General features: G+C 54.5%; 1 protein-coding gene across 2 annotated transcripts in view; it reads right to left on the bottom strand.

Annotated features, from left to right (window-relative positions):
• The window catches only part of Pde2a (phosphodiesterase 2A), a 59,545-nt gene that overhangs the window by 20,298 nt on the left and 20,667 nt on the right, over positions 1–18,580 (bottom strand). For both annotated transcript variants that reach the window (XM_076846693.2, XM_076846694.2), the window contains 2 exons: positions 7,597–7,686; positions 4,290–4,378 (listed from right to left, as the gene is read on the bottom strand). In XM_076846693.2, coding sequence (XP_076702808.1) covers positions 4,290–4,378; positions 7,597–7,686 — 179 coding nt within the window. The remainder of the gene's footprint in view (positions 1–4,289; positions 4,379–7,596; positions 7,687–18,580) is intronic.

The raw sequence follows: 18,580 nt of genomic DNA, 5'->3' as shown, positions 1-18,580 counted from the left end.
CCCCAATGAAAGGATATGTCCCAGCCTTTCTTCTGCACAGAACTTCTTCCTCTGTGCTCCTGGCTTATGAACTCCAACTCTCAATGAGCTCTAGCCCCAGATCCCCAAAAGCTAACTGGAAACCTCCCCTGCATGTCCCTGAGGTCCCCTAAAGACAACTGAGGCAAGGTATCACCCATCACGTGCGAGTGGGGCTTTCCCATTACTTAGGTCCCCTGATGGTTCTCCACTAAGGCCCTCCTGGCCTCCTCCTCAGCTCCTCCCTTTCTCCTTCTCCAGCCCCCCGCCCCATCTTCCAGGCTGATGCTGGGGCTGGGGGGACTCCACACCCCAGGGCCAGCTGTCCAGCTGAAGACCAGTGACTCAGCCCTGGGTCCCTTATGGTCATGGTCTGCCCCTCTAAAGATAAAGACAGATGGGCAGAGTGGAAAGAGGAACGGGCGTGGATTTTATGACTGTTCCGTCCTTTTAACAACTATTTGTTTAATGGAAAAAGAATAGAGGGAAAAGCTCTCCGTTGGTAAGGTCAATAGCCTGGAAAGAGCTAAGTGCCCAGGTCTCCTTCCCCACATCCTTCTCTGATCTTCTTCCAGGGTAAGCCCCTTCTCCTTAACGAGACCTACCCCCTACCTGGCCCCTTGATGAGCCCCACCCCCATGAAGCCCCAGCCCTGAGTGCCCAGGCCCTTTACTGAGCCTGACTTTGATGAGCCCTGTGCCCCACTGAGCTCCATCTCATCAACAACACCAACCTCCTCACTGAGCCCCGTGCTCTCCCTGACCCCCCTCCTTCACTGAGCCTCCATCTCTCATTGAGGTTCCCTCTCCTTACTGAGTCCCCGTCCCCTCATTTATCCCTCCCTCTCTCACTGAGGATCAACCTCTCTCTGACCTTTCACCTCTCTCTTGAAGACAAATTATGATCCGGGCCCAGACCTGGACCCTTTCTTCCCTCTCTTTTCCCCAAAATAATGAGCATCCAGAGAAGGGAACAGACAAGTCCCTGTGTTTTCCAGATAAACCAGAGGGGCAGATAAACTGTTCAGTGAGAGGAGACCAGGTCCGCCCTGAGGGAGATTTCTCAAAGCTGGGCCCTGGGCCCCTAATGGTAATGGCAGCCAGCCTGAGCAGGGGCCCTCTTGGTAACTGCAGGGCCTGAGGTCTCCCATGCTCTGTGGCAAGTGATCAGAGGCTTTAGGGTAGCAAACGATGCAATGAAAAGATGAAGGTGGCAGGCTGGAGACTGAAATAGGCTGGAAGATTGGGGCGGGGGCACCCACAAAAGAGAGGTGAAGCCTCTCAGGATTCTCTCCTCTCCAGCCCTGAGGCCCCTTGCGGCCCCTAAGATTCAGAGCTGGACCAGCCCACGACGACAGAATGCTCAACCTTATCATTTCACAGAAAGGTAAAACAAGGTCCAGAGAGATAGCAGGGGGCTGGGGATGTAGCTCAGTGGTAGAGCACTCATCTAGCATGCACATGGCCCAGGGTTCCATACTGAGCACAGGAAAAACAAAAATACTAGAGAGAGCATAGGGTCGTGATTGCAGCCATGTGTCCTGGAACCCAGTTCTCCCGACTCCCAGCTCCTTGTGGACAGATTCATCTCCAGGAAGGCCACTATGACCAGACCCCCTTTTTTTGAAGACTAGATCTTCTTCAGTGCCAGGGAGCTGCGGATCAGGCTTGTGGAAGAGGGCTTCTGGCGGGGTCACAAAAGGAAAATGGAATTGGCTGAGATGGAGGTGAGACAGGGGAGGATCCTGCAGGGAAAAGCAGCATCTGCAAGCAGGACAGAAGGAAGCCTGGGGGTGGAGCGGGCCATCCCAGAGCCTGCAGGTGGGAGGGGGCAGGACAGGTGGGACAGTAGGGCTCAAGGGCGCCCCACTCACTCCTGCCCAGACCCACCTCCACCCTGCTCTCCCCCACGCCACCCTTAGCTGCTTCTCTGCCCCTTCCTCTAAGGACCTTATCTGCCTTTATGATTCAGCCTCCATGTCACAGCTGCTGCTGTTTGCCAGCCCCGCCAGCCACCACCCACACCTCCATCTACAGGTGCCTCCACCTCCTGATGGGACCAGAGCCACCGGGGCACCACTGGAGAAAACCTGTATCCAGCCTCACCTGATTCTCAGAAAAAGAGACTGAAGCCAGAAGGAAAGTCGTTTTCTCAAGGTCACCCAAAGTTAATCACTGGAGGAACTTGGGCAACCCGCCATCCCTGAGCTCCTACTGTGTGCTGGGCACTGTGCTAAGCACTGGCACCCATTATCATTAAGGCAACACATAGGTGGGACACAGTGAGGCAGGCTGAACCAGAAGCCAAGCGCGTTTGGCTGCCATTCCAGGCTCTTACCTCTTCCACACACACCTACATCTAAAGCCCTGGTCCTGCTGGTAGTGCCCACGAGCAGGGCCCAACCAGCCCTGGGCCTCTCACTCCTAGAGGTGGAGGTGAGCTGAACACCTGACCCTGTATGCTGGACACACAGGGGGGCAGGCACAATAAAGATTCTGGAAGAGAGCACTAGGCCTAAGCCTGCACCCCCAAACCAAGGTCCTTGCCAACCTGAATGAACGCTGATCTCTGTGTCTCTGGGGTACCCTACCCTCACCCTCTTGCTTCCTCCTTTCCTGGTCCATGGTGGCCTCCTGGAACCTGACCCCTGTCTCCAGAAGGCATTTGCCTCTCAATCTCCAACAAGCTCTGGGCTATTTGCATTTAAGCCTTCATTTTTAATTGCCTTTCTCCCCCCTCCCTTTCCAAAGGCTTTGCTGGGTCTCAGGCGGTTATGGGGAAGATGCTGAATAGCTGCTGGTTGGAAGGACCTGGGGGCACGGCAGAGCTGCCCATTCCCCCAGAGGCAAGCAGCCAGAGGCGGTGCTGCAGGCCAGAAGGGGCAGAGCAAGCCCTCAGGACCACCCCGGCTTCCCTACCCTGTCATCCTGCGTCCCTCCCAGGAAGGCCTTTCCTGGCTGATTGGGGGAAACTTCCTGGAGGAGTTAAGCTCTTATTAGACAAAGTTCTTTAGATTTAGAGGTGGGGGGAGCTTGTTGAGAGAAAATAAGAAGACATTATTATATTCCCTCCCCCAGGGGATCAAACCCAGTCCCTTGTGCCCACTAAGCAGACACACTACCCCTGAACTGCACCCAAGCCCCTTACAGCATTTTTTCCTTTAAGATTCCAAAGACTTTCTAGTCATATTCCATCATTTTACAGATGGGACACAGAGGCCAGAGGGGACAGTGGGTGGCTTTGTTCACACAATCCTTGAAGGGAGAAGTTGCCAGGAGAAGCTAAAAGGGAGTGTCATAGCTACCCACCCCCAAGGACCTCAGGGGAAGGACAGGAGGTAGGAAGGCTCTGGCCTGTTGGAGAAAAGCCAGATACTTCTATGGGCTGGGGGGGCAGGGAGAGACCTAGGATCCAGGGTTCCAGGTAACAGGAGGGACTCAGGACTGCGAATCAGCCTCTCCAGACCAAATGCTGCCCCTGGCCTCTGTGAATGGGGTGCTGAAGCCTCAGGTACTCTCTGAAACCACACGGCACCGGGGAAGAGCCACCTCCTGGGAACACCCCCACCAGTGCTCACTCTGCCCTCAGCTCCCAGCCCAGTGCTCCATGGGCCACAGGATGGCCCTAGCTTCCATTCTTGGGAAACAACATCGAGTCCTCTGGAGCCAGCCTCCTCTGCACCTACACTTCTGCCATCGGTACTTCCTTCTCTGACAAGTCTCCTCCTCTTACTGACCACTGCAGACCCAGGAACAAGGAGACCTCACACCTGGTATGTGGCCTGAAGTATGTCTCCTGCCCCTTTATAAAATGAAGAAACTGAATTCAGTGGGCTCAGAGGTTTCAGGGGACTCTAGGATACTGAGCCCTGATCCTAAAATCCCTGATTCTGATCCTCTATCATAATGATAATACCAAACAGATAGATAGCCCTCATCATGGATCAAGCTGGTTTAGGTGCTTGACATGTGTTAAATGCGTTGAATACTCCCATCAACCCTACCAGGACTACAGTTTTCATCATGTAACAAAAAGAAAACTGGACCAGAAAGGTTGTATAATTTGCCCAAGATTACTCAGTAAACACAGAACTGGGCTTTGAACCCAGGCAGGGGGGCTCCCTATTCTCAGATGCAGGTGACTGTCACCACAGACGGTTCTTATGGCATGATGGGATAGATTCAAATTCACAGACGCCACAGCCTTGGCCTTCTCACTCCGAGCATCCTCAGCAGTGCAAGAGGGCGAAGGGGGTGCAGGGAACGGCTTACCGGACTTTCCCTTCCTGTGGCAGCTCATGCGGAGGGTCCTCACACACCAGCCGGGACTCCCCGTCCAGCAGGTAGGTGTAGACAGTCTCCTAAGACAAAAGGCACTCATGAGCCCTCTGGAGAGGCCCCCAGCGGCCGAGTCCCAGGCTAAACACAGGGTCTGTACCACAAATCATGGGTTCTCTGGGAGCAGGGTTCTGACATTTTTGTTTGTTTTTACTCTCCAGGTGGTTCTAACATGTAGCCAGAGTGCAAAAACACCCTTATAAACCGAGTACCTCACCCTCTAGTCTTGGAAGGATCTCTGGGTTAGAAAGTGATTGATCCATGAATCTGCCAACTTTTCTAACTGATTACCCTAAATCCAAGGTGCTGGGGAAAGAGTTTGAAAGGTTTGAGTGCAAACCAATCACCTCCACCCTGGATACTTTCCTGCCTGACTCCAGCCTCAGGTGTTTGGCAAACAACCAGACACACACACACACACACACACACACACACACACACAGAGTGACTAGAGCCAGGAGACAGCAGAGAGGGCACTGCACCCATCTTCTGTGAGGGGGTTCCTGGAGGAAGAGAGCTTTAGGCTGTAACTGAATGAGAAATGGACACATTTGGGGACTGGAGGTGGGAGAGAGAACCAGTTTGTGGGTTAAGCACCAGGTGTGCAGGTAGGTCCAGAGGTCCAGGGGTTTGCTCAGGGTGAGCAGGTCTGAACTTGAAGGGCCTTAAGAGCACAGCTGGGGGCCAGGCAGGCAGTGAACCTGATGAGCAGATTTGTATTTTGGACAGATCGCTCCCTAGAGTGAGATCAAAGCTCTTGCTCAAAGCTTGTCAAGTCCTCAGCTCTCCAATCCTCCCTCCCCCGCGGACCCAGAGCAGTACTGGCCTTCGTTACAGGCCACGTCTTGACGGAAGTCGCTCTCACTGACCCACAGGCAAAACCTCACATTCCCTCTGAGCAGAAACTAGAGACTCTTAAGGGTCCCTGCCCACCCCCCAACTCTGCACAGCCCAACTGTGCAACTCTGTAGTTTTCTCTGTGACAGGCTGGAGGGGGCTCTCCTTCGCTGAAGGGATCAAGGAACCTTCAGGAGGAGGTGACACGGTGCTTGGTATCAAAGGCCCACCCTCAATAGGTGTGGGACCCATCTCAGCAGAAGTAGTGCCTCTAGGACTGTGAGGGGCTGTCCCTAGTCAGCGCCCCTCTCTCAGGCCACAAGAGATGCCCCAGCACCATTTCCAGGTTAAGGGGTGGTGGATGGGAATGACAGAGCCCGATGTGACTGAGAGTGGCAGACACTGGAAAGACCCTGCACCCCCTTGTCTTCCTGGGATGAGGCTCCAGGCAAGAGTTCAGGAAAAAAAGAACTTTGGGAATGAGGCCACCCGCTCCTCTTGTCATTCTCTTCAGCAGCCGCGAGGGGCCAGAGGTATGGGCCCAAACAGGCTGGGAGCCCACGAGGCGCACACAAAGAGTTGTCCCTAGCAGGGAGAGGGTGGTAATCCTGCGGGTGGAGGGGGACACAGCCTCACTTCACTTCCGGATGTCCGCGTCTCCCACCCCCTCATTCAGCCCTCCGGGTTAAAATTAGCTGAGTGTATTGGAGAGAAGGAGGGACGGTTTCAGACACATCAGCACCATCTGCGTTGGGGCTGCCTGCCACAATGAGTGCTGATGAGGAAGCCAGGTGCCTGCAGCAATCCTCCCCGGGGGTGGAGGGTGACCCCTCCCCATCTCCCCCCACTCCCTGCAGCCGAGGACCTCGCCTGCCTTACCTCCCTGTGGGCCTGGAATCAGGCCAGGTCTCCCTAAGTCAGGGCTTCCCTAGCTCATGACAGGTCTCTTGGGTGGACTGGGGTAGACATTTCTGCTATCCCAGGGACCTCGTTTTCTGGATCACAGCTGTCACCCAGCCTCCAGCTTTAAGACTACAATTAATCCAGTGCAGGGCATCTATGCCCGCACAGCCACCAGGGCACCCAGCCTGTGCAAACCTAGCCAGTTACCTCCTCCTGCTGCACCCAAGGGAGACTCAAGGCCCTCAGGACCAGCCTGTGGACACTGCCTTGCCAGCTTCCCCTAACCCTCCTTTTCCAGATGTGCCTCTACCCCAGGCCAGATGTTGCCTCAATCCCATTCCCCTCCTGGAGGATTTATTTTTGGGTGCCAACACACCACCCACTTCCTACCAATTTCACGCTCAATAAAGCTCAGTCATTAGCCCTCCTCCTGGGCGCTGAACTTCTAGGAGGTTTGGAGAAGGCAGAGTTGAGGAGAGGGAATGGGAGTGCTGAGGTGCCAAGTCCCATTTGTTCCTGTCATGCTGTGTAACCTTGGGGGAAGTGCCCTCCCTCTCTGGGCCTCTGGTGGTTCATCCATCATGCAGATTCAGGGACAATGGGCTCTGCCGGGGCAAGAAGGTCGCATCCTGAGTTGGCTCAATTTCCCAGAATAGAGGCTGCCCTTGGCTGGGGGGTGAGAGTAGGGGAGAGGACATTCAAGGCCATTAGGACTCAATTTGGGCATCTCCCTCCAGGAAGTCTTCCATGTTCCTTAGACTGGATCAGACCCCCCACTCAGGTTCCAAAAGTTCCTTACTTTCCTCTATATGACACAACTGAGACCCTGCTGATTTGGGCTTCAACAGCCAGTTGATCTACCTTCCTTCTTAAGAGATGAACAGTAGGCATTAAAGCCTGGTTGAGAGAGGCTCATGGCCACCAAAGAGGGACACAATCTCCCAACAAAGCATTCAGGGTCTATGTGACCAGGGTTACCACCCTCTACCTGCTCCAAATCTGCAACTCCATTTAGTGTTGGGATGGGACAGAGAGAAGCTTCTAGATTACTAAGGGTCATTTCAGTCCAGGCTCCTGTCTCCAGACAGGACACCTTAACCCAGTGCAGATCCAGTCACCAAAGCTGAGCCCTCTAGCACCTGCAAGCCTTGGCCTCCAGGAAGCTCTTCGTGCCCACACTCAAAACCTCCTATGCACATGTTCCAAAACCCACCAGACGCCATCATGTCCTGTTGCAATCCCCTCCATTATCTGAGACAGGTTTTCCAGTTAACCTCTAAGATCCCTTCTGGCTCAGATACTGTGGGATTCTTTTTAAAAAGTTCATTCTTTGGTGTAAGCTGCAGCCTCCTCCTTCAGCAAGCCATCTTAGGACACACACCCAGACCCTCCAGTTCCCCGTGAGGGTCCTCTGGACAGGCCCTGTCTCTTCCCCTCCTCTCTGACCCTGTGCGAGGCTTTGGGGTAGCCTGGGAAGTACGGGGCGAGGTTGGGCACCTACCACTCTGGGGAGCACAGCTGAGAGGGCCTCCTTGGCAACCCGTCGCAGGCCGGCAACGTCGATGACAGAGCCCAGGCTCAGCAAAGCATCCTGGAAGAGAGGAGAGGGCAGTGAGGGCTTTGTTGGGCAGGCCAGGGCAGCCCTGCGTGCCCAGAGGGCTGTGAACACAAACCCCCGGCTCAGACCCGAGCCTGAGGCTTCAGATACTTGAATCCCCAGATCCTAAGGTCTCAGAATTAATCAATATTAGGACCTTGAGTGACCAAGTCCCTTGTCTTACAGATGGGGAAACTGAGGTTCGATGAAAGGCCAGGGACTTAGCCAAGGCCTCACAGTGCGTTAAGAGTAGCCCCCAGATCTCTTGTCCTTTAGTTGAGGACAGCTCTGAAAGAGTAGGAAAAATACAGTAAAAAAAAAAAAAAAAAAAGTAAATAACCAGAAAAAAAAATGAACCCCCTAAACTTGATACCCGGCTCACTGTGTATACACAGCTTGTCTTATTTCAATCACTGAGCCTCAGTCATCTATCTGTTAATTGGGGGCAACTGTGGCTACTGCCCCTTACAGGCTGACCATAAAGACAAACTGAAACTGAGCACATAAAAAAATGAAAATAAAAATGAAACTGAGGCTAAAAGTGCCTCAGGGAGTGTCCAGCACCGAGTAGGCGCTTAGCCAAACACTCCCTGCGCCGGCCACGGGCTCTTCCCAGGAGGGCGCAGGTCTCATTTTACAGCCAAGCGAGGACTGGATTGAGAGGGGCGCCCGGCCTCACACCCTGGGAGAGGCTCGCTGGGGCTACTCCTGCAACCAGAGGAGGGAAGAAGTCAGCCTTGGCTGCCTCGCAGCCTTCCCATCTCAGAAACAGGCCTTGTCCTTGGGGAGCCGGAACGGAGACAACAAAGGTCCCTGCTTCTCGCTCTATTAACTTGGCCAGAGCCACAGGGATCAAAGAGAAAGGTAATGGAACAGGGGATCCAGGGCCAAAGCAGAATGGTGACTCACAGCATCCACTCAGCCAGGCCCTCTCCCCAGCCCTTGGAAGTCCTTTCTGATATCTTCCCTGTGGATGGCTAGGTCTCTGTTCAAAAAGCAAAGTGATTAACTGCAAGGAGGCATGCTTTGGCCCCCATTCAGGTGAAAATAACATGAGGTTGAGAGTCTTAGCAGACCACAAGCTCAACATGAGCCCCCAGTGTTAAGTATGACTTATAAAAATAAAAATGCTGAGATTATAGGCCATATTAATAGAGATCTGTTAGCCCAGATAAGGAAGATGACAGATCCTCCACTTCTACAGTCTGGTTAAACCATCCTTAGTTAATGAACTAAGGTAAGGACAAGATGAGCCTCTTCCAGAGGACATGATCCACGTAAGGAGGGAATTAGAAACCAAGTCCTTCATTAGAGTAAGACTGAACAATCTAGGAAGGCTTAGCAGAGCAGACTCGGGGTTATCAGTCTCCAACTTGAAATTCTCAAGCACTCCAGTTCTGAAGGATTGAACTCCGTGGCCCGCTGACAGCCTGGGGACCCACAGGATGTCACAGGAGGCTGGTATCTGTCCAGTGGGATAAAAGACCTTCCTACCGGCAAAGCCATAGTACAAAGGCAGAGGCCACCAGGAGACATGGAAGAAGTGAGGTCCCCATCTCTGAGGGTATGCAAGCATGGGAGGAACTCCCATTTAGGAGGAGGGTTGCAGAGGGAAGGACTGCTCTGGAGTCTGAATGAAGCCTATGGTCTGGGCTTCAGATCTAAATTTCACACTTGGGTTTTCTTGGCTACAGTTTCTCTCCCACCCCCACCCAAGACCCTGTTCCCAGGAGGAGGGGGACAGCAGTGAACTTTATGCCCAAATGCCCAGGCATTGCTTTCCCCAGCCCTGAACCTCCTTCTCGTCCCTCCTCCTGCTCAAGGATGAAGATACATCTTGCTCACAGAGATGTCTGTCCTTGGACACTGGAAGCCATTGACTTCACACAGCACAATCCCCAATTTGAATCCTTTTTCCTGTGACTCTTGGGAGCTGCGGGAACAGTTCACAGATCCTCGGCACCACCCAACCTTAGACATCTGCCTCCTCACGGAGAGCCACCGTGCCTCTGAGCCCTCCAGGCATGTGTGCGCACCCACACAGGGGGTCTCAGGGATTCACAGGCAAGGGCTCCAGCAACACCTGCTCATACAGCACATACACAGGCTGCTGTGGCCTTCCAAGGTCAAAGCTGAAGACCAAGAGGGAGAAAGAGCAGAAGCCCCAGATAATCTCAAAATATAATCTTTTTAGAACCAGGCTCCCCAGACCGGAGCTCCAAGGTCAGGGCCCTAGTTGCTGGTGCTGGTGCAGAACTATTCCTGCCTGGAGGCAAGGGGCAGGGGCATGTGGGTCACCAAACCAACCTCTGAAAGATTTTCCCCCAGTGACATCAAACATGGGTGTGCTGGAAACTAGGGAAGAGAATCCCAGGCAATGGAGTGAGCTTGGTATGGGAGGAGAGATTTTTCAAAGTCACAGGCTTCAGATAGTTCAGTCTTCCCATTTGACAGATGAAGAAACTGAGACTCAAAGAGAAGCAATGACCTATCTGTAATCATCTAGCTGGTCAGGACAGAGTCAGATCCAAAGCCCAAATCTCTGGATCTCTGGCCCCTGCCTGGTTCCTGCTCAGCACCCCAACCCCTGTGTCTTGCCTCAGGGGGCTTAGAGAGAACAATCTGTCCTTTCTTCTGATTGGTGGGCTCCCCAGTCTGCCCTTTGCTGTGATTGGGGGGTACCCCGAACTGTCCTTTACTAGAATTGGTGGGTGCCTGTCTGGCCTTTCTTCTGATTGATCAATTTTCTATGACTTCTCAGGGCAAGGACAGGATAATGGTCGGGGAGCAGGAGAGAAAACTGGGGAGAACTGGAGCAGGAAGAAGGAGGGAAAATCAGTGGGAAGCAGCTATAAATGAGAAGTGGGGGTGCTCTTGAACTGGAGACACAGGTGGGGAGCAAAGTTGAGTCTGAGCTGGAGCCCCAAGAATTTTTAAAGGAGTCACAGCCATCCTAGCTCATATGCCCATCCACACGTCACATAAATGCACACTGCCATCTTTACACCTCTGCCCATGCCCGTGTGCACACACCCTCACATAAACATGCGCGTGCGCGCACACACACACACACACACACACACACACACACACACAGAAATGCGACCATATGTCCAATGGACACACAAGTAAGCAGTGAGGCAAGCATGCATAGAGCCCAGGCTCAGAGTGGGGTGAAGGAGTCACATTTCCTGTCCTCAAAGCTTTCTTGAGCAAACACCAGTGTAAATATCGGCATAACAACCAGGCAATTTCCCAGACCCCAGGGGAGAATCTGTGGTGTATAGAAAAGAACAGCAATTTCTAGTTCTGCCCCAGATTGACGACAGAAGCTCTGTGTGGCCTGAAGCACACCCCTTTCCTCTTCTGAACCTTGGTTTCCTCATTAGTAAAAATGGGTCTTTCTAGCTCAGTTGCATAGAGTTCTATGGTTTTGTCGCTTAATTCAATGAGGATGGCTGGGTGGGTGGATGGATGAATGGGTAAATGGTGGGTGAGTGGAAAAATGGGTGGAAAAGTGGGTGGTAGATGGCGGGCTGGTGGATGGGTAGATGAATAGAGGGATGGAACCTTCCTGCTCTCCCAGCTCTCCACCTGCTGTCTGTGGTCTGAGGTAAGGCCATCAGCACCGCAGACAGCGCCATGCCCACACACCCATCTTCTCTCCTCAGGTACCAAGGAGAGGGGAGGCTGTTCTGAGTCAAGAGTCCTCTGAAGCCAGGTTTGGGGCCTGTCCTGGAGCGGGATCCGGACCAGCATTTCACTGGAGCCAGGAGAGGGTCTATAATTAATATTTCTAATTCCTGACAACCTAAAATTACATGAAACCAGAGACCTTGGCCATATCGTCTTTGGAGCCACTAGCACAGGGACTGGTAAACTTCTTGAGGCTCAGGGTCTTTGTCACAGTCTGCCCTCCTGTCCCATCCCCTTGAGTCTCTGTCTTTTCCCATCTCCACAAACCCCCCTGCGGCCCTCCCCACTGCACGGCTCCTAGACCCCCCGCCTCCTGCTCTGAGATGAAGCCTTGCAGTGGCCCTCATGCTGCCTCCAGGGAAGAATAACATCAAGCTCAAAGCCAAGTATTTCCTGCATCTCAAGCTGTGCTCCTGGGACTGTCCATACGGATTCATCCAACTCTGCTTGTGCTGGGTCCCCTGCGTGGCCTAGGGGTAGGGACTTGGTGTCCTCTTCTCTAAAGGGTGGGGATGTCCTTCAAGATCCCCTGGACCTTGGGGCTTTGCTGCCTCTCTGCTCTTCTTTGTTTCCCTCTGGGCCAGGCTTTTCGGGTGGATCTCTCTGCCCCTCTCTGATTCCCTCGGCCAACATCCACCTCTGCCACATGCTGCCCTCCTGTCTTGCCTCTGAGTCTTTTCCACCTCCACAGCCTCCCTCTTCCTCCCGGATGGCTGATCCTCCCACTCTCCATCTCTCTCTCCTGAATAATCCCTGTCCCTACCTGCTCCCATCTCTCCTGCCCACTCCTCCCCCAAACGTCCAAGTAGTCATCTTGAGAACTTGAGGAGAAAGCACCTGACCACAAATAGACCCTCTGCAGAATGGGGGGTGGGGCTGAGGAAGGTGACCATGATGGGGAAAATTGGGGGTTCCTGGGCACCTCTTTTGCACCCTGCCTCCTGTTCTGATGGGCAACATACACATTCTCTAATCTTTTCAGAGAATGGGGCCCTTCAAGGGCAAAAGAGAACATGCCCATCTCTGTGCCCAGCATCGCAAGTAGCAAGTGCAGCTTTTTGGTCAGGGGAACCGGTAGAACTCCCCCAGAGGAGGCCTCCCGGGGAGTCAGACCAGAGAAGCCCTTTTGGCTGAGCCTTGGATCCCTGACTGAGCCCAGCACCCTGGGCTTCCTTTGTGGCTCCTCACAGCCCCGCAGCATGCCTGGCCAGGGAGACAGAAGACAAGGAAGCAGAACAAGGCAGCTCCTCCTCCTCCTCCTCCCCCCTCCTCCCTCCCTCCCCACCCTCCCACGCTTGCCACCTGCCCAAGGAGCCGCCTCTAGCAGACACTGGTGCCTGAAATACTCAGAGAAGAGTCCTCTATGCATGTTAACATCTTATACCTCTAAACCTCCCCACAGCAAGGCTGAGCTGGACCAGGGGTCAGGCAGAGGGAAGAGGCTTGGTGACGCTCCTGAGAACTAGTCTGAAGGGGGAGGCAGGACAGAGACCTAGGCCACAGTTGGGTTAGCTCAGATGTCAGTGCTTTGTTTGAAGCAGTCTAGAGGAAGGGAAAGCATCTGTCTCAACCACCTGCTATGGCTACCGTGTCCCCCAGGGGTTCTCGAACGTTAGCATGCACCAGAATCACCAGAAGACCTGTTAAAAATGTAGAGTTGTGGGCCCCGTCCCCAGAGATTCTGACCCAGTTGGTCTGGGATGAGGTCCATCATTCCTAGATGATGGTGGTGTGGCTGGTCTGGGAACCAAACCTTGAGATCCACTAACCTACATGATCTCAGAGCCTCCTGGAGCCCTGGGGAGACCTGTTTTGATCATCCCAATTTATAGGTGAAGGAGCTGAGGACAGAGAGAGAGCCTTGCTCCGGTGAGGGCAGCCCAGCCTCTCAAGATAACTCTACCCACTTGCCCCACAGAGGGGACTTCATGGGAAAGGTACTGAGACAGGGGGTGAGGAAGGAGAGAACTGGGGTGGTGGGCAACAGGGCACAGGGCACATGGAAGGGGCTACCTGCAGCCCAGCCCTAGAAGAAGGACCCACCAGAGGCCTTGCCTCCCTCCTCCCCTCTCATTCCTCTTCCCACCTTCCTTCATTCCATCCCCCTATTCCTCTCTGTCCCCATCCCTCTCCTTCTCCCTCCTGCCCACCCTTTGCAGACTCCGGCTTCAGTTGTTACTCCAACAGGGCCGCGTCTCCAGCCTCCGAGCCACACTGGAGACACGTGCACTGTAGAATACACCTGGGCCTGTCCTGGTGCCTCCCGTGGGTCCTGCCTCCATGACGAGCTTGGCACTATTGCTGGATTCCTCCTTCCCACGCCCGCGGCCAGCTCCTTCTGGGCCTCTCACCCTATTCCAGACTTGGCTTCTCTAGCTCCTGCCAATTGTCCAGGCCCCCTTGGATCCATTGGGCCAGGTCATGTTGGGGGAGAGGGTTAGAAGGGGGAAGTGGTTGGGCAGGGAAGGCAGGGGTTGTCTGAACCATCAGTTCTCTGAGGCCTGACTCAGTCCCCAGCCTGGGGACCAGCAAGGAGGGAGGGGACAAGAGAGCAGCCAACATGGAGGAGGGAGATGACCTCAGTGAGAGGCCAGGTCAGGCTCGGGGCTTCTTCCACCCCTCCTCACCTCAGCTGTGTCGTGTACATGACAAACAACAGCGACCCCATCCCTCCTACCCACCTTCTCCTCACAGTCCCTCACCACTGCTCCCCCAGCCAGCTACCGGGCAGTGGTTGTCCTTCTACCTCTAACTCTCCTGTCTCCTGGCCTGGAGCCCATGAAGGCAGAGCTGGGACAGGGGCCCAGACACAAGGAGGCAGCTGTAGCCACACTGTGAGCCAGCATCCTGCCTCGAGAGAACCTGGGCGGCAAGGAGGGTGGCTGCCCTTCTCCAGAGAGTGCGAGCAAAGAGTAGCCCCTCCAGCTCTACACTCCACGACTCCATGACCTCAATGTTGGGAGGCTTCCTCTGCCTCACCCCCTTGAAGGGCCTCCATGGTAGGTCAGGAGCTGGATAAAGCAAGTTCAGAGCCTCACATGAAACGAAGGGTACATCCCTCAGGAAATGACAGCCAAAAGGAAGGATGTGATCCATGGATGGATGAGCGACTCCCCTCCCCTGAGCACCCCCACTCTCAGGGAGATTCGGTTGTTGCTCCCTCACAGGCAGATTGACCTTCCCCGCTAGGGCCCCATGACGCTGTGCACCCCTGTCACAGCACTGTGGTGTCCATGTATTGTCGCTCTTTCTCATCTGGCTCCCCCATCAGACTAGGAGCTCTTAGAAGGGGATGGTTGGGCCCTGCTCCTCTGCAGGTCCCCGGCATCACCTAGCCCCTCACGGAAGTCAGATGTTTGCTGACCTGTGAACTGCTGGGTGCTCAGGGCTATTGAGCCATGAAGGGTGCATAACATCAGTGAATCGAAAGGTGGGCCCCAGGACCCCTGGAGACCCCCAGGCAGGGGGACTGATGAGCTCTCTCAAAGTCTCCCAAGGCTGGTGTGGCAACAGTCTCAGAGAAGAGCCAAAGGAATGAGGGCACCTTGTGCTGAGAGCTTCTGGCAACCTTCCCGGGGTGTCTGCGCAGGCCAGAAGGCCCTTCTTGCACTGGGATCATCTCCCAGTGAAGAAGGAGTCGGGGCAGCAGGTCAGGAGAGTGAGTGAGTGAGTCAGTGACAGCACCTCCTCCAGGAAGGCTTCCAACCCAGGTGGTCACTTGTCCTACTCCCAGGACTCCTGAGAATTCCCAGAGGACCACAGTCAACAGGCCCCAGGCCTCCTGGAGGCCAGTCCCCAGCTTGACGGGGATAGACTAAGGCCAAAGGAGGCAGGGAGGCCTGCTCAGGTTCTCCCCTGGAGGGGGAGGCTCATGCCCCAGCCCAGCCCTCTTAGCCACACCAGTCTACCTCCCTCCTGAGCAATTTGTCTTCAGGACCCCTGGGCACCCTGTATTGGCCAGGGGATTGGATGGGCTCCTCTCAGATGTGGGGTGGAATGGGGTGTCCTCCTCTGGGCTGGGGTCAGGGTCTCTGTCTCCCCTTGTGCCAGACACCATGCCCACCCTGGAGGTAAATGCTGAATGGCACTGGCCTGGCTCAGGGTTAGTGTGGGCCTGCAGAGGGCAGGGAGGAAGAGCAAGCCTGGGGAGGGGCTGTGGGGGTGGGTAAGGGTGCTGGGGGGCCTAATGCTGGCTGCCTCTGGGACAACACAGCAGGCCCAGGGCAGCTGGCTGCCTAGTGATGCCTACTGGGGGGCTCACCCTGGCTCTGTGCCCCTCTCTCGGGGCCTTCTGGGCTCACCACGCTGCCTCTCTCACTGTCTTTCTCTGGTGGGCGTCTCTCCCACAGCCTCACGCTGCTTTGTCCCGTGACTCTATCTGGCTCCATCCTCAGAGTTTGGCCCAACCCAGCTGTTCCCCAAATCCCAGGGGAGGGAGAAAATGGGAGTATGAGAAAGAGAGACAGGGACAGAGATCAATTCAGAAACATGGTGACAGACATAAGAGCCAGAAGGGGACCCTGGGGACAAGACTGGAGTGGCAGGGCCAGCCAGGGAAGCCCCTGGGGGGAAGACCTTGAAGGCAAAGGCAGAGTTGGGGGGAGAAGCGGGGTCCTCCCTCTCTCTCCCTGGGCACTGATCCTACCCTTCCCTCTCCATCCCTCCCCCTGCAGGAATGTCTGAGCACTTTTATTGTCCCTAAAAATAGCCCTTCTTTATTAGGAGTTGGGGTGAGGAATCTTCTGGGCAGGGTTCATCCCAGGCATGCCCCTGCGTCTGGGCTCTCATCCACTGTGTTCCCCAGGGTAGTGGCCTCTCTCGGCTGCCCTACCCTGGCAGTGTTTTTGTTTGTTTTGTTTTGTTTTTGTTTGGTACCAGGAATTGAACCCAGGGTCACTCAACCACCTGAGCCACATCCCCAGCCCTTTTTATATTTGATTTAGAGACTGGGTCTCAATAAGTTGCTTAGGGCCTCACTAAGTCGCTGAGGCTGGCTTTGAACCCGAGATCCTCCTGCCTCAGCTTCCGGAGCCGCTGGGATTAGTCATGTGCCACCACGCCTGGCTCCCGGCAGTGCTTTGTTAAAACATCAGTGTGACTATACCCTGCCTTCCCATAAGACTGCCAGTGCTCATCACACCCACCCTGGGCTCTAGCTTGGGGCCGTGGGGAGCTGCCTGTACAACCCTCCTGGAGTCTTCCAGAGGAGTGAAGAAACAAGGGGCTGCGCCCATTTGACTCCCTACGTTCACCCAGGCTGGGTGTGCTTGGGCCTCTGCTCAACTCTACCTCATTCTCTTCACCCCTTCATTTTTCCCCACTGGGGCCTTGGCTCCCCATTTTCCTGCATATGGTGCCCTCTTTTCTCTCCTGTCCTTCCAGGTCCAGCCCTGATCTGGTCCTCTGGGAAACCCCCAGCCCGGCTCTCTGACTCATTGCCACCTCCTCCCTCCCCTGCTTGCCTTGGCAGAGCAAGCCAGGGGCTGGGCTGCAGGATCCCAGAGCAGATGTGGGCACTGAGGCCCAGAGTCCTCTGCCAGTGAAGGAGGGAGTTGGCAGGGAGGGATTGCAGCCTCTGGGGCTCATGCCCTGCCCTGGACGTGGACCCTCTTGGTCCCCTGCATGACCCCTCTCCAGCTTTGGTTTTCTTTTCTGGACCCTTGGTCCCAAGGGGTTCTCTCTATTCGGTCACCAGGGTAAATCCCACCCAGTCTCATCTCCCCTCTGCCTCCGTTTTTCAGATGAGGGACCCAAGCCCCAGAGGTGGGAGGTAATGGCCTGAGAGACTGTGGGAAGTTAGTCACAGTCCTCAGTTCCTGCATCAGTGCACAGGGTCCTAGGCAGAGGGGCTCCAGGGACGGAGGCAGGCTCCTCATACACCCTACCCCACCCTGCCCGTACAGGCAGGCAGGCTGGCATCCAAAGTTATTTGCCTTTGGAGGGCCCAGGAGCCATAGAACAAACATCCGGATTCTCTGGAATTTCTCCTACTCTCCCGCCTTGTATCCCGAGAGCCTGGGAGCCAGAGCAATTACACATGTGTGCATACACACGTGCTCACACGCACACGTGCACACAGCCCAGGCCGGATAGACCAAAGCCTGGGAACTTTAGTGGGATTGTTGTGTCTGAGTCTGTGCAGATTTCTTAGAGTCCCAGAGTCCTGAAAGGATGATGCCCTTCCGCCTGTCCTCAGACCCTATATGCAATTGAAAATGAATTTTATCTTGGAAATGAAAATGAAAATAGCTTTCTGTGTGGCTTTTTTGAGAGCAAGATTCTGGGTATACTCATCAAGGCTGACCTTTTCTCTCACTTTGTAGGGAGTTCTTGCTTGGCTGGTAATCTAAGCATACGTGGTCCATAACGGTGTGTCCCTATAGGCCACCATGTGACCACAGCAGAATATGACCCTTGGGTTACTAGGAAAACATCTGTGTGAAAGCATATGGGTTGTGCTTCTGTGGAAGACAGTTTAAGAGTGTGAATGTGTGAGTATCCTACGTCCACGTCCATACCTGGTCATCTACACATGGCTTTCACTGCCTATGTCCCTGCGGGTGTGAATCAGGTCATTGACATCAATGTGAGCCTGGTGCATGCAGTGAGCTTTGTTTCTCTTGGGGTCTTGTCTATGAATGAGTGTGTGGCTGAGAGTGTTGGTATCTGGGTGATATAATTCTCCTCCCTAGGCACCCTGTCACCTCCTCTATCACCTCCCTCAGATTTGCCATCTCCCTGGCCCACCACACACCATACACATTGGACAAGTCTTTCAATTTCCTGTGCTCAGTTTCCTCATCTGTAAAATTTAGGTTAAACTGGAGCCATCCAAGTACCACCTAAGATAGCTGCTTGCAGGGGCCAAGGCCACCTTGTGCTAGTTAGAAAAAAGGGACCCAGCACTCTGAGAAAAGGCAGCCCTGAGGGGCAAGCCTCCATGAGGGGAGTGGGCTCAATGTCAGCTTCACTCCATCTCTGTCGGCACCCCTGTGTGAGGTACAGGCTGCATTAGGAAGCGATGGTCTTGTAAGTGATGAAGAAATGGCAGCTCCCTTTCTTCCTGCTCCCACCTCCACCTGTAGAGGCTCTCTGACTCTGGAACTGAGTGGACACATCCTAGATGGAACTCTGAGGACACCCATCCCTCTTAACTTCCCCTGGGGCTCTGTCCCCACCTCCACCCTTCTCC

Source organism: Callospermophilus lateralis, chromosome 2, assembly GCF_048772815.1.
Source record: "Callospermophilus lateralis isolate mCalLat2 chromosome 2, mCalLat2.hap1, whole genome shotgun sequence".
Taxonomy (NCBI): Eukaryota; Metazoa; Chordata; class Mammalia; order Rodentia; family Sciuridae; genus Callospermophilus; species Callospermophilus lateralis.
Note: the sequence above shows the minus strand (reverse complement) of the source record. Positions and strands in the feature narration are given on the sequence as shown.